This window comes from Syngnathoides biaculeatus, chromosome 22 (assembly GCF_019802595.1).
Source record: "Syngnathoides biaculeatus isolate LvHL_M chromosome 22, ASM1980259v1, whole genome shotgun sequence".
Lineage (NCBI taxonomy): Eukaryota > Metazoa > Chordata > Actinopteri > Syngnathiformes > Syngnathidae > Syngnathoides > Syngnathoides biaculeatus.
The window spans coordinates 6,866,240-6,881,689 of NC_084661.1; the positions used below are offsets into that span (position 1 = coordinate 6,866,240).

At 41.6% G+C, this 15,450-nt stretch overlaps 1 protein-coding gene and 1 pseudogene across 1 annotated transcript in view; both read right to left on the reverse strand.

Annotated features, from left to right (window-relative positions):
- Positions 1-424: 424 nt before the first annotated feature.
- Positions 425-15,450, reverse strand: part of LOC133495774 (voltage-dependent T-type calcium channel subunit alpha-1G-like) — a 41,987-nt gene continuing 26,961 nt past the window's right edge. The window contains exon 3 of the mRNA XM_061810728.1: positions 425-825. Within this exon, the coding sequence (XP_061666712.1) occupies positions 814-825 (12 nt within the window). The 3' untranslated portion in view covers positions 425-813. The remainder of the gene's footprint in view (positions 826-15,450) is intronic.
- LOC133496118 (5S ribosomal RNA) lies at positions 6,643-6,761 on the reverse strand (annotated as a pseudogene).

Genomic DNA, 15,450 nt, shown 5'->3' on the forward strand with positions numbered 1-15,450 from the left:
CTAATGTAGTTGCTCAGAAAAAAAGGTAGATTGCAGGAGGTTGGGTGCTTTGAAAAGTAGATCTTGGGGCAAAAAGGTTTGGGCACCCTTGCTCTACACAATAAAGCATGTCCGAGATCAATTGACAACAATGATTTGACACAAAAAGTCAATTGAAGTCATAACATATCACAGTTTCAAAATACTAAAAACTAAAAATAATTTTTGTATCTTATAACATAACAAATGTTGCACACTTAAATAGTTTTTAGACCTTTATTTGATATATTTCAACATCATTGCATCGCATCATCAACATCAGGATTGGATTGAGATTTAGCTTAGTTAATGCCTAGGCCTCGTGTCCAAATTACAAGTCACAAGACTTTCATCAGATCTCGATAGATATTCAGAGACCCATATGAACAAGTCACTTCTCTCTGGATTCTTGACAGAGTTACGAAAAGCAACCAGAATCTCCTCATGCATTAAATCATGCAGGATCAGTGATTTATAGTTACAAAGCCCTAAGGATGAAATCCACTGACTGTCACATCTGCTGTTGTGGTTTCTTTCCTCTCCATGTTCAGCTATCTGTGTTGAAGCAGAAGTCAATATTGCATTGGCGCCAACATAGCAGTAGCTGCGTTTTAAAGCTGTCTGTTTAGTTTCGTCATGGGCAGGATCCGTTCCCTTCAGGCCAGAAGTCTTGTCTCATCTAAGAGGTCTCTGGGGGCTGGGGGAGATGAGGACCTATGGCCTCAAATACTGATGACAGAGGTTGTGGACCAGCTTGTTGACGTCAAGAAATCTAGATTAAGACCACTTGTTTACTCAGCTGATGGACTGGTGAAGGGAGAGCACCAGAGTTAGAGCCAAGTGGGAAAAATAGATGAGCAAAAACATAAATCATTGCTGACAGAGGTACACAAATGTAAATTCCATGACAAATAGCAGAGCGACAGATTCAAATAGACAGAGAAAGAATGGGAAAGAGGTGAGAGGTTCAGAAGATGAAAGCAAAAAGTGGACATGATTCAATTGACCCCCTCAGGAATTTGAATGCGACTGAATTCAGCGCTTCCACTTTGATGTGGAGAGATGGTGCAAATCACTGCAATATGGGCAATGAAAATGCAAAAAAGTTGGAGGAAGGCGGGAGAGGAAGCGGGGAAAGGAGCAAGTGAGGTGGAGAGGGATCATGTAGCAGGTTAAGATCCATGATAAATGGTGGGACAGAGAGATTTTCCAATGAAAACCACATTAAAAATGTTGCTATTCTGATTAACAAAGAGCCTAGCACAATCTTTGCTGTTTTAATAGACAAATGTATGTGTTTTGAAGATAAAGATGATAGTGGGAAGAAATTCAAACGGTGTGTGTGTGTATGCGTGCGTGCGTGAGTCCATGTGTATGTGTGTGTGTGTGTGTGTGTGCACGACTATAGTTCCCAATAAAGAATTTTGAGATATTTATTCTTGATAAGATGAGCTGCACCATGATGAGGACAAAAATGGAAGCAGGTCTGTTTGCCACTAGAGACCATTTTTGCATTTTCTCTCACTGCAATGGCATACATTACTTCTAATCAAATGGGCTCCATCTATTCATTCATCCATCCATTACACAAGGGTCACGGACGAGCAGAAGCCTATCCCAGATAGCCTCATGTAAAAGGCAGACTACACCCTGAACTGGTCGCCAGCCAATCACAGGGCAGATATCAACACTATCACTGAGCAGGAATCGATCCCACAGTTTCCGCACTAAAGTCAGGAGTGTGTACCACTACACCATCAGTGACCAATTGGAATAGGCTTATTGGTGTTAAATGATTATGTGAAAATTTACAGACGTAACGAACTGTCAAGTCCTCTTCTTGCATTCAGCCAAAGCTGCAAAACTGACAGGGTAGCACTTCCCATGAAATTGAATTTTATTCTCATGGGCTTTTGAAATTAAACATCTACAGAAGCTCCAATCTGTACCTTCAACAGCACAAAGGGTCATTTCCTGGCTTTACCCACCTTTTCCCAAGAGAGCCCATCTTCTTTTTGCACAACATATTGTACATTGAAATTACCGTGAGACGTTTCTTAGTACGGTATGTCTGAAGTCTGCTACGGTTCAAAACGCCAGAAGTAAGGTATAAAACTAGCGTTTTAGAATAAACCATTACTCTATTTGTGTTTGCTTTGTCAGTCTCTTATAATCTTCCTCCATTTCATCTCCATTCCCCGTATTGTTCACCCTCTCTCTGTAACCGTGCTAATACGTTAACTTAACACGATGCCTTCCTTTTAACACACACTTCCCAGAAAAGACACAAGCAAAGGAGAAGGCCTGAGAGCAATGAGAGAAGAAGGGTGCAGAGTTTAGACGGGAACAAATTACCTGATAAGACTGACATAATGGAGATAATGAAAGTAATAGGGGGAGAGCAAATGCATGAGGTGGGTTGGGAAGGCGCAGGGGAGAATAGCCATTTTTATTAAGTCTGGTGACATAAGAGGCTGCTGGCATTTTGTCGAAAATGTAAAATGAGGCACATCTAAATAATGGGAAGGTGGAAAACAGAGGATGGGAAAAGATGGGAGTTAAGAGATGGGATTACTAAGGAGGAAATTGATTAGTAAATGCCTACACTGTGCACTCGGGAAACTGCAGAGAAAAAGAGTGGTCACTGGTGAATTGAAGCAGACGGGTTGCGCAGAAATTGAGACGCAAGAGTAATTGCATTGGGGGAGGGGTGGGTGAGATTATTGGCAGATTGTTATTAAAGGACGGTCACAGCGGAGCAAGAAGACTGGAGACAGCGGAGACCTCCAAAAGAAAACAAAAAGAACACACAGTTGCGCATGCTTTACTTTGAATAGAAACAGAGCTCCGAGACAGAGCTGCCCTCTGACAAAGCACAGCATCCCTGCTGCTTGCCAACCAGGAAGTGTGTCAAGGTGTAGGATGCAGCCACAGCCAAGACATTGCAACACAGGCCCACAATATCACACGCACACACCTTTGATTAAACAAAGGGGTTTTTTTCCCACTTTTGGAGGGACTGCAAGCATTCAAACATGATTTGTTTGTGCCACCAAAGGCTATTCCGTGGCTATTGATTATGTGAGATAATAATAATTATAATATAATTTTTTTTATTGGGCTAGTGTTTTTGCGAACAAAGTGTAATCTCGCTCATCTGTAATTAGTAAGGGAGGTGTAGCAAGCCCAAAGGCCAAAATGTAGAAATTGGGCCTGGCAGCTACAGTAAATAAACAGCACATACAGAAGATGTCAGAGTGTCAGACATCAAGTTGGCATTCATACCTATGGACAAACCAAAATTCAGATAAAGTTATATACAGTACTGTACATCTTGTATTTTGGAAAGAATCTGGAGAACCTGAGTACCACATGAAGTGGGAGAACTTGCTAACACGTGGAAAAACTTTGTCCACACAGGTTTAAAAACTCCTCCTTTAGTCAAGCAACAACCTCACACCTTTGCAGTGGAGTTCCATTCACTTATTTTAGTCATGGAATACTTGGTGACGGGAGATTAGAAACAAAGGAAAGCCACAACAAAGTGGTACAGTGAATCATTGTCACATCTGAAGTTAAAGAGTGGTATTACAAGATAAAATAAGCAGGAACAGCTCCACATTGATCGAAACTCCGACAGCCTCATAAAAGGTTAAATAAAAATAAAACAATAAGTGATTTGTGTTTGTGGGCGGCACGATGGGGCAGCTGGAAAGAGTTGGCTTCACAGTTCTGAGGACCAGGGTTCAATCCCGGCCCCACCTGCGTGGGTTTTCACCAGGCACTTCGGTTTTCTCCCACATCCCAAAAACATGCAACATTAGTTGTTAGTCTAAAATGCCCCTCGGTGTGATTGCGAGTGCGACTGTTGTTTGTCACCTTCTGCCCTGTGATTGGCTAGCAACCAGTTCAGGGTGTACCCTGCCTCCTGCCCATTGACAGCTGCGATAGACTCCAGACCCTTGTGAGGATAAGCGACTAAGAAAATGGATGGATGGATTTTTTTTTGTATGCAAAAACAGAGTGGCTTCAATCAATGAGATTGACGAATGGCTGTCTGTCTCAATCTGTGCCTTGTGACTGGCTGCTGACTAGTTCAAATTCCAGTCTGCACTTCTGCTTTAAATTACTTGATATATATATATATATATATATATATATATATATATATATATATAATATATATATATATATATATATATACACACATATATATATATATATATATATATATATATATATATCCATCCATCCATCCAACCACTTTCTTAGCTGCTTATCCTCACAAGTGGTAGTGCTGGAGCCTATCCCGGCTGTCAACAGACATAAGGCGGGGTACACCCTGAACTAGTTGCCAGCTAATCGCATGGCACATAGACACAAACAACCACATACACAATCACACTGAGGGGCAATTTAGAGTGGATAATTCAAGTTGCATGTTTTGGGGATGTGGGACGAAACTGGAGTGCCTGGAGGCAACTCCGGCAACTTTCAATGTCCCTTTAGGGGCTCACACACACACACACACACACACACACCATCCATCCATCCATCCATCCATCCATTACGTGAGCTATATCCTATCCCAACTAATTTAAAGCAAAAGTGCAGACACTAGTGTTAATACAGACTGGTTACACAGTCAGCATGCATGCCAGCACATTTTAGCGTGTGTGTAAACTACCATATGATGGGACTCACAAAGTAGTAAATGGTAGTGCACTTCAAATCTGTAAGTAGAAGAAGCTTACATTGCCCTACACAGTGCCTGTGCAAGCAGGTCATTACTGACGATGTCATACACACAGTGTCACATCCAAACTAAAATGATCACACCACACCAAACAGAATACCATAACTAGCAAATAATTAAAAAATGAAATAAAAGAATGACTCATGAAATAATTGACACAAACAATGCACTTTAAACGCTATTTACATGCTCCTAGCATGCTTTCCGTCATTACGGAGGTCCTTAGTGCCAACTAGCATGCTCGTGAGCGCCACCATATGGTAACTTACAAACACACTAAAACACTTGCAGTGTAACAAGTGTGTTTAAGTGTACTTTGTTAGGCAAGTCACACAACATTTGCAAATGTTGGAACTCAGTGTGCACATAACGTGCACAGTATCGTAAGGTGCCATGACTAATGTGACGCCTTGTCTATTTAGAAGAGATTTTAAGACATTTACGATAGTGAAAATATGTGAAATTACGGTAAATTCAAAAAATTGGAGACCAGAATCCACAAATATGCAGGTCCACGAACGGTGAACACACTATCTAAAAAAAATTATTATCCAGATCCAATTTTTACAGCCTTATATCACCTTATGCCACTCAATGGTGCAGCCTAAATTACGAAGTTATTATTCCACATCTAAGTTTCGAAAACGGGGCGGGAGTCAGTAAAGGCACATGCATTTGATCGCTGTTACTTTTTGATTATGAAACCACAGCAACTACCATGACAGCAATCTTATGATAGCAACGGTATGGGGAATGTTAAACCATTTAGTCCAGGCCGTGAAAAAGAAGCTGAAACAGCCGATTAGATACACTCAGCTCTTGTTCTTTCCCCCGGCCAAGGAAACGCAGAAAATGACTTGTTATTCTTGCACCGTGGCCAGAAGCCACACGATGTCTCGGATTATAGACAACAATCATTCTTTCCCAGATCATACGGGGGTCTCCAGCAGGATTGAAATGCATGCGCCAGTAGACCCAAATATGAATACACATGATGGCCATTGGTTTTGAGGTTTGTCTAGGTGTCTGCCACTGCAGAGATGACAGCGTTCAAAAGACAAAAGATGGTCAAAAGGGAATGGTGGAACCTTCATTAAAAACAAGAACTTTTTTCAGTACGGTATTGTTTACACTGAGCAGTGACGGGCTCACAGCAGCACATTACAATACACTTAAAGCCTCCTTTTGCGGGTGTTAGTCACTACTACTTCACCGCATTGTGTTTGTCATACGTTTTATATAGATAATTACATTTACATAAAATCATAGGGACAGGCTTGAATAATTACATTTGCTATGACAGATTATTGTTGACCACAACACACAGCGGCTGCAAAACTGATGTTTATAGTGGAGTTCAAAGAGAAAACCCATGATATATGCAGTGCAGAAGAGCTAAATACGTGTTAAAATATTATTATATAAGATCAGATGTCAGTTGGTTGTTTGTGTAATGGCCTACAAATAAATTAACGGCCGGAGAATTATGTAATGTTCCGAACAATAAAACTTCCTGGGCAGAAGTACAATAGTCAGCTCCACAATTTGTACATTGCAAAGACTTTTCTTAGGGTAAGGGGCATAGAATATTTCTGGCTGAATACTGCAATATTTTGATGTGCTACATATCAACGTTGATTATTTGGACTAATTGGATAATTAAATTGCTTGTTTGCATGATGGTGATGATGTTTTGCTTCCTATGTGGGACTTGCATGTTCTCCACATCTTCTTCTTCTTTTTCTTTTGGCTTGTTCGGTTAGGGGTCGCCACAGCATGTCATCTTACATGAACACATATATGTTTGGCACAGTTTTAGACCGGATGCCCTTCCTGACACAACCCCTTTGCATTCAGCTGGGGAGAAAAGCTTACAGCACCTGGTATTCCCAGGCAGTCTCCCATCCAAGTACTAACCAGGGCCAAACCCGCTTAGCTTCCGAGATCTGACGAGATCGGGCGTTCTCAGGGTAGCATGGCCATGAGCCATGTTCTCCACATGCTTCTGTGGATTTTCTTTAGAGGTACTGCATAGGTACTATGGCTTCCTCCCACATTCTAAAAAGATGTGACTTGACTTGAAGACTAAATTTGTCCTTACGTGTATGACTGGTTGTTTCTTTATATGTGCCCTCCGGTTCGCTGGCAAATAGTGTGTGGGTTGTATCTCGCCCAAAGTCATCTGGAATTGGCTCCAAGTTTTCCACAACCATAGTGAGGCTAAGTGGTATAGAAAATTCAAGGGTTGGATGAAACCCAAATTCTTGTAATAGATACTGCAAAAATGGACAAGTTCTATGTTTTATCAGTCTGTATCAAGTTTGAACATTTCCAATATAAAGATGGCTAGGTGGATGCGTGTGAAGGTTTAAAAGTTTGCTACAAGTTTTTACAACCCCTGATATGTTTCCCTTTCACAGCTGCACGGGGCTAGTAAGTTTACATGTGTGTATTGTATGGGTGTTTGCGTTTAAGTGTGATAGATGACTGTGTGTCAGCAGTACCGTAGTGCACTAACCCAGGGGGTGTGCTTGGGGTCAAGAAAGGCCATTTGCTACTGATACACTTGCCTCCCTCTCATCCAACACATATAGTTGCATGTCAGCTATGATAAAGTGAGGCTACGCAGAGAAGAGTTCCCTCAGGTGTACTTAGCAAGGAAAACCACCTCGTAGACACCCTCCCCCCTCCGTCATTACACAAGGGAGGCAGGGAGTTAAACCAAGGCACACACTCCTCTGTCCACCCTCAAGGCACGCACACAGGACTCAGAGAAATAAAAGAAATGAAGTGAATACATACTGTGATACCTCATCCACATAGAATTGGCGAGGCTAGTTTTGCAGTGTGACAGTATGTTTGTGTCAGAATCTGCTGGGGGCTAGCCTTTCACAGACAATCCATCAAAACACATTATGTAGTTGTGAGGAGTATTGGAGCCTATCGCAACTATGATCGGGCAGGAGGCGGGGTGCCACCTGAACTGGTTGCCAGCCAATGGCAGGGCACATAGAAACAGACAATAGTCGCACTCACAATCACACCTATGGGCAATTTAGAGTGTCCAATTCATGCATGTGCCCGGAGAAAACCCACACAGGGATGGGGAGAACAAACTCAACACAGGTGGGGCTGGGATTTGGACCCCGGACCTCAGAACTGTGAGGCCAACGTTTGAACCAGTTGCACCGCCGTGCTGCCAATAAAAGCTCTGGACAGCGATGCCCTGAGATATGAGTTTAATTTATTCCACAACTATGCTCTGATCTAAAACCATGTGTATCTCAAACCATAGATCCTCATTAAAATGAATGGCAATGCAATGAATCCTGGTGAAGGGGTTTTGGTACACTCTTTCCTGTCAAGTTGATTTCAATACATCATATATTTTGTGCACCAAGTTACGCCGGCGCCTTTTGTAAGGACGTAATGTTCAAAAGTGATCCAGATCCAGATGGAGATCAACAATCTAAGATGGATCCTGTTGTAATGTACCTGGAATACCACTGCAGAAAAAAATTGTTTCATCTCTCAGGAAACATCACCTACGCCAAAACAGAGGCAGCCATGTCTGCTGCAGCTTCCAGAACGTGTGTGAGCGAGTGCGCCAGTGGGAGCCGGAAGGAAGCGAAACAAATAATGAGCTGTGCAACCGCTAACACAACAAAACCAATGGAATCCCTTACAAGTGCCAGACTTCAAACAAGTATTGACTCTGACACATCGCTGTACAATACTAAAAAAACACATTTCAAAAGCAGTTCTCCTCAACATGACTTCATTAATGCTTCATTTGCATGACAACCATAAATATTTCATTAAACCAGTGCCCCCCCCTCGACCCCCAACCCAGCACACCGTCTCCGCAATCGTGCACACAGCATCCACCCACACACATACATACTTTAATATTCCTTGGCCTCATTGACAGGGATGTTGCTGACTCAGGGCTCTGAGGGGGTTAAAGGCCTGCACTTGCTGCCGCTGATTGGCCGCCTGCACAACACACACATACACACACACACGCACACACACACACACACACACAAACATGCCTACACCAACATGCAAGTAGCATTACTTCAAGGTAGATGGGTATTCGTTTTCCACATCAGCCATCATCTTCGAAGAACTCTTCCCCCCTTTGTCTTTGCATGTGTCAAGTAAGACAATCATGAGGCTTTGATCAGAAGCTTCATGAAGACTAAATCATGCTTCCTACTGTGTGTCTAATTGGGCGTGTGAGTGTCTGTGTCCACATGCATGCATGCGTTGTTTGATGGGCAGAAGGTTCTGTCGCGTCATTCAGCTGTCAGTCGAGCAGAACCCGTGCTGGAATAAATATTGTAACGAGAAGAAATGTCAGGCATGCTAGAAGATTGATCTTGTTGTTCCTGTGAGCGCACACTTGCAGTGCTGAACACAGGCACGCACACAGCAATTACGGGAGTGCAAGATTCCATTTGGAAGTCATTGTGGTTATTATGTGATGTTATTGTGGATTATTTGTTCATTATAATGTGAGAGAATTGTGTGTGCAGCTAAAGTTAGAGTCGACTTTAGCCCACACACACAAACAGCGTGATCTCACTCTTTCGATGTTTCTGTTTTGTGCAACATTCTCTTTTCATCTACATTCAACTTTTTGGTCTTCTTTACTTCTCGGATCACTCACATGTTTTTCCTGTTTTTGTTCTTATATTTTTTTACTTGATATGACCTAAATTGCACAATATATGTTTAACTGTGGTGAAAGTAAAAGTGTAATCTATGAATGGACTGTAATCCATGAAATGTTCCTTTGAACACATATCACAGAATATTCATTCATTCGTTCTGAAAATAGTACTGTCGTAGTAGTTTTAAAATGTATGCAATGACAGAAGGACACACAATTTATAATAAATAAGAAACTAACAATTATTACTGAGGATTTGCAACCAAGTAGTGTCCTCAACTGTCTCTGAATTTCTTCATGATATGATTCATAAAATCATCATCAGTGGGCAGAATTCCTCATCAATGTGCCAATTACTATACCCTAGGGTATTGTTTCGCAACTTTTATTGATCCAAGGCATACATATTAGTGGATACATCCGTCCATCCTTTTTCTGAGCCGCACATCCTCACAAGGGGCGCGGGAATGATCCCAGCTGTCATTGGGCAGGAGTTGGGGTGCACACTGAAATCGTTGCCAGCCAATCACACTCACAATCACAATCACACCTAGGGGCAATTTACAGTTTCCAATTAACTTGTCTCAATTTGCTCACAAACTGGCTTATTCAATGTGAAATGTGTGGCTGTTTAAATTAACACAAGGCTAATATATTCCCAGGAAGTTATGACTTATTCTGTTGTATGAATGGCAACAGATGGATACTCGGGTTTATTGTACCTTTTGCCATCTAATAGCAAAGTAGAGCATGTGAAACAGGATAATTTTCTGAATTACTCCTGAATGATCTCTCACAGCACTCTCGTGCCACAGTGCCCTGATTAGGACTCACTGTCATAGGGTTTATACGGACTACTTGACTAGTTGAACTGTTGATTTTACTACTCCACAATCATAGCTTCATGCCAACTAGTTGGTAATCAGGTATTTTTGCCTTGCTTGAAGAGACAGATGTCACTTGCAGAAACAGATGTGAGAGCTCAGTAAAATGAGTCCTTCACCTTGATTGATTTAAATTGTCTTCTATTTCTGAATCTGCAGCTTTGCTAAACGAGAGAAAATCATGGGATGTGGGGGGGGGGGGGGATCCATGTGCCCCATCCAGGGCCCAGCACGATTTTTACCCATTTTTTGGCATGTACTATTAAAGTGGAAGGAGAGAATGGAATAAAACCACCACACACAAACTACTCTGTGATTATTTGAAACTGCCCAATATGCAGAACCAACTGCTGTGATCCGAACATGAAATTAAGAAGATTTTCTTTAAAAAAATAATATCCTTTTATTTTCGGGCTTCCACCATTACCCACAACCCCACCCCCCACCCCACCCCACCCCCGCCCCCCCAGCATTTCTGTGCTATTAAGTTAATTGAACTGCCAGCACGTCAAATCTTTCCCAAGGGAACAATTAAGTTCCATCTCATCGCTTTGGACTCTCCTCACTTCAGTTCATTTCAGCTTTTGTGAGGCCAAAGCTGGTGGCTAAATCTGTCCCCAGATAGGATTTTCTCTTCTTAACTGACTTTTGCTTCCTCACATTGCACAGCCCACTACTGTGTACTCCTCGCTTCCCCCTCCCAATTAGGTTGTGTCTCACAGAACACACATAATGACGAAGACAAACAGAAATAATAAAAAAGGAGTGAGAAGTGAGGACAGGTGCTGGGAACAGGTCACGAAACAGAAAATAAAGAAATGAGATGATGAGGGATGTGAAGAGGCAATGTTAGAATCCACGCACAACTTCCTACACACAACCAATCCCACAATGGCCCATACACCTCCACTCCTCCAGCCAAAACAATGGTTCCAGCCACCGAAAACAAAGGAAAACAAAGAAGATAGAAAAATGAGGAAGGAAAAGGGGAAAAATAAGACAGCAGTATATTAAAAAAAAAAAAAAAAAATCACTATAGAAACCATGGCTGAAAAAGGGATAGCCATATACCAGAAAGGGTTGGCGGGGGGAATACATGTGTGCATGTGTGTTTTAAGGGGGTCTTTTCCTTGCCTTTGTAAAATAACATCCAACCAATATTGACATTAGGTACGCCTGGAAAATTGATTACATACAAGTCAATTTCTGTCCCTACAATGAAAATACGGCAGCACAATAATTAAAGTTCAGCAATTCATTAAATTGTGCCCCTTTAATATTGTGGCCCATAAGAGTGAAACGTACATTTTAATTGCATCTTTGACTCATGTTTTGGCTGAACAGACAGAGAAGAGAACATTGAAAAGGAGACGTTTCAAAGTCTTCACTATTTAAAACAATTTGAACATCTGATTTTTTTTAAATGTATGAAACCACTAGTTTTTTTTTTGCTGCTCTAATGTATTTAATCCTGCCCAATCTAAGGGGGTCCTCTCATCCCCTATAAATGTCATGCAAGAGTCTCGCATTGAAACTTCCCAATATGTGGAAGAGACTGCGTAATCGCAGCGACCTGTCAAGTTTTTACTGCTATTGTCTGCTGTGGTAATATTCAACATTAGCGAGTACCCTTATTAAACACAGAATGAGATGGTAAAAACTGTTGAAAACTTAAATATGTCGGCGGACCTCGTGTATCTACAGTATATCCCCTCCAACAATCTTTCTCATGCCACTGCATGGGATGATTAGAAAAAAATACAACATGATATGATATGATGATACAGGTCTGTCTGCCTACATGTGGCCCAATCAAATTCACCCAAATCGAATTAGCCTACCAGTGCCAAAACGTAGACACGGTATCAACACCCATAAGTTTAGACTGACTTTCTGACACCAAATTCTCACTTTGCCCAGCTCATCTTCAAGTGCTGCTACGTCCAGTTCAGTGCAAACTGCACTGGCAAATTGGCAAACACATGCAGTTAGCCTCGCGCTTGCCCAAAACTCAAGATATGTAAGTTTTTACAGCCAACCACAGTCGTGCGGTCTACTAAAATGGAGCTCTAGATGTACAGTATGTCAGGAAAGGGGAGCTGTAGAAGAAAGAGAAGAAACTAGGCTGAATGTTAGGCTACTCTGTTTATGAATGGCAACAGCACAAGCTTCAAGTTTCTTGGCGATTGTTTATTTCATGTCATAATCACATCCGTGGGTCAGCAAAATCTGTGTTGACTGCTCATATAAGGATTTGAAATCTAATGTAGTGAATAGATTTAACATTTAGGATTGTCGGCCCTCAACAGGTTTTCATGCAGATTGGGAAATGGAAGAAAAATCACTTTTACACATCTCACACCATAAAATAATTGGGCAGCATCATGTTGTTGGGATATTGTTGGGATTATACAAATGTGTGTACACGCCTTCACTTGGATTTTCACCTCTCTCTTGATTCCCTCATCTTTTCCCCTCACTCAATACCAGCCCGTCACCTCTCCCACCTTTTCTCGCCATCCCCGCCCCATCCCTGTCTCCTTAGGGCAGAGATGTGCTGAATAATTCAGAATGTGTGTCTGATTTATGAGCGTGCTCATAAGTGGCCAGGCGTCGCAGCCGCGCTCATCAGTCTGGTGGGTCATTAGGGCTAAAGAACAGTACTGCTAACTAATCTCCAGTGACGCATGGTTCGTCTCCGGTCTTTTCTACGAAATCAGTGTTATGTATTGGAAACAAACCCAAAAAAGTGGTTGGTGCTGCCAAAAATGACAGGCCATTATACGATTTGTTGTAAACTATCCCAATTGAAGGGCTAAATGCAAGCCGTCTGTTCTTTTGGCCTTTTATTGTGGCCAGCCTAGGGGAATGATGTGCTGTAATCATTCTGTCTAATCTAACCTAATCTGGATATGACACACCTGATTATCTCACCAAAGAAGTACTCACTACCACAAATGTAGACATTTTTGAACAATAACTGAGATAAATTGGGGTTGTGTGTATCAACAAAAACTATTAAAACTAAGACCTCATAAAAAGCAAAAGTGTAAAATGTAAAAATATTTTAAAATGCTTTTTGGTGGATATACTCCATATAATCTTGTGGTTTGGGTTGGTGCCGACGGGTGGGATCTCATTTTATTCCCAACAATGGAATTTTTGTCATAAAAGTGCATGTGATACCAAATCTTATTTGAGTGGCATTTACATTTGCAACCTTGCGCCACTGCCCACTTGCATTTTGATTTTCAGGTCCAACAAAACAAGCAGCCAGCCGTTGGTCATTCGTGAAAACTGGTTGCTGAGCCCCCCATCAAAAGGTATGCAAGCGCCCAGTCTATAAACATACACAAAAAAAATACTGGTGCATATTTTGTCTTGAGAAAAATGCAGCGATAACTATTCATTTTTCCTTGATCACATTTTCATAGCACATGAAAAGCGATAATAATAATCATAATCATAACTGTACAATATGCTTGAAGAGAGGACCCCCGAGGGAAAAGTCATATGGAGAAATGCATGTTTATGTATTGTAACGCCACAAAGGGAAAAAGTAGTGGGAGGGAAACATGATTATAAATTCTTACGGACTCATTAAATGAGATCATTTTGAGGTAATTGCGGAACAGTAAAATTGAATAATTACTTATTTGGGGCCTTCCCCATTTAGGTTATTCCAGGCCATTGGAAGTCACCACCCTCAGACCACAATGTAAGAGGGAATATATTTAATAAGATGCACCTCACACACACAAACTGCCATTTTTTTGTCAACCGTAATCCGGTCTAGTCACATTCATCGGCCATAACATTAGGTACACTACAGTCACTCACGTTTGAAAAATGTACGGGTGTGGTCAGTCATTCCCACAGATATAAAGGTACAGGTGAGGTCCACCAGTTATGCCCACAGATATAAAGTTGTGGGTGTGTGTTCTGTTTGTAACTATGAGTGTAGCCCTTTAATAGTGGAGGGGGGCAATGTCAGGTAAACTAGGAAGTAGAAGCAGGCTGACCAGCAGCTCGTTAGAGACCATGTGCTTCCGTGTTAAAAAAAAAAAAAAAAAGAAAGAAAAACAAGACGACAGGCTGTGGTTCACTGCGCTGGATCGGTTTTCATGTGCGTTGAGAGTGTGCGACAATTGCGCAGTCACATAGCTTAGAGGGAACATTGGTCAAAACTACACAAAATACGCAACGACTTTCAATATCTATGTACAGAGGTACCTTGGTTTTCGAATGTCTCTGTTTTCGTAGAAATCGGTTTTCGAATGAAAATTTTGAGATTTTTTTGGTTTGGTTTTCGAACAAAAAGCGGTAGTCGAACGCCCCGACCAGCTGACCCACAACGATTTGTTATTGTGCTTTCAAACGCAACACCGAAAAAAATGGAAATGATGTAACCCTAACCAGTTGACCCACACACTCCTCTGCACGCGGATCTGTCCCGGTAGTGACTTTTTTCTTCCAATTGAGCAACATTAACCCCCGATCATGGCTCCAAAGAAGGCAAGTGGAACTGCTGCTGCTGAAAAAAAAAGAAAGCAGTGGGTAAAACTGTTGACTTCATGAAGGATTTGATAGCCGAATACGAATCTGGTGTGGGTGTTTCTTAGCTATCGAAGAAGTATGGCATAGCAAAATCAACGATCAGCACCATTCTGAAACACAAGGATGCTCTCAAAGCAAGTGATGTTGCTAAAGGAGCAACCGTGTTGACCAAGTGGAGGCCACAGATCTTGGAGGAAATCAAAAAGTTGCTTCTTATTTTTGTAAACGAGCAGCAGTTAGCTGGGGATAGTGTTGGTGAGGAAGGGAGGAGATGTCGTTTGATGAGGCGGAAGGCAGGAAGGATGTCTCAAGTGCCGATATAAAAGCTATCTGCGCTAAATGGAACAACATTCATAATTTTGTATAACTCCATCACCCTAACAAAGCAGAATGTTACAAAGCACTGCAAAATTTCAATGACGTTGTTATAAGGCAGTTCAGGAAGCTGCTCAAAAGATGACAGAAAGTTTACATTAGATTCTTTCTTTCTTTTCTTTTTTGGTCGAGCAGCGAAACAAGATGGCAGCATAATATTGAGGCTCCGCATAAAAACATTT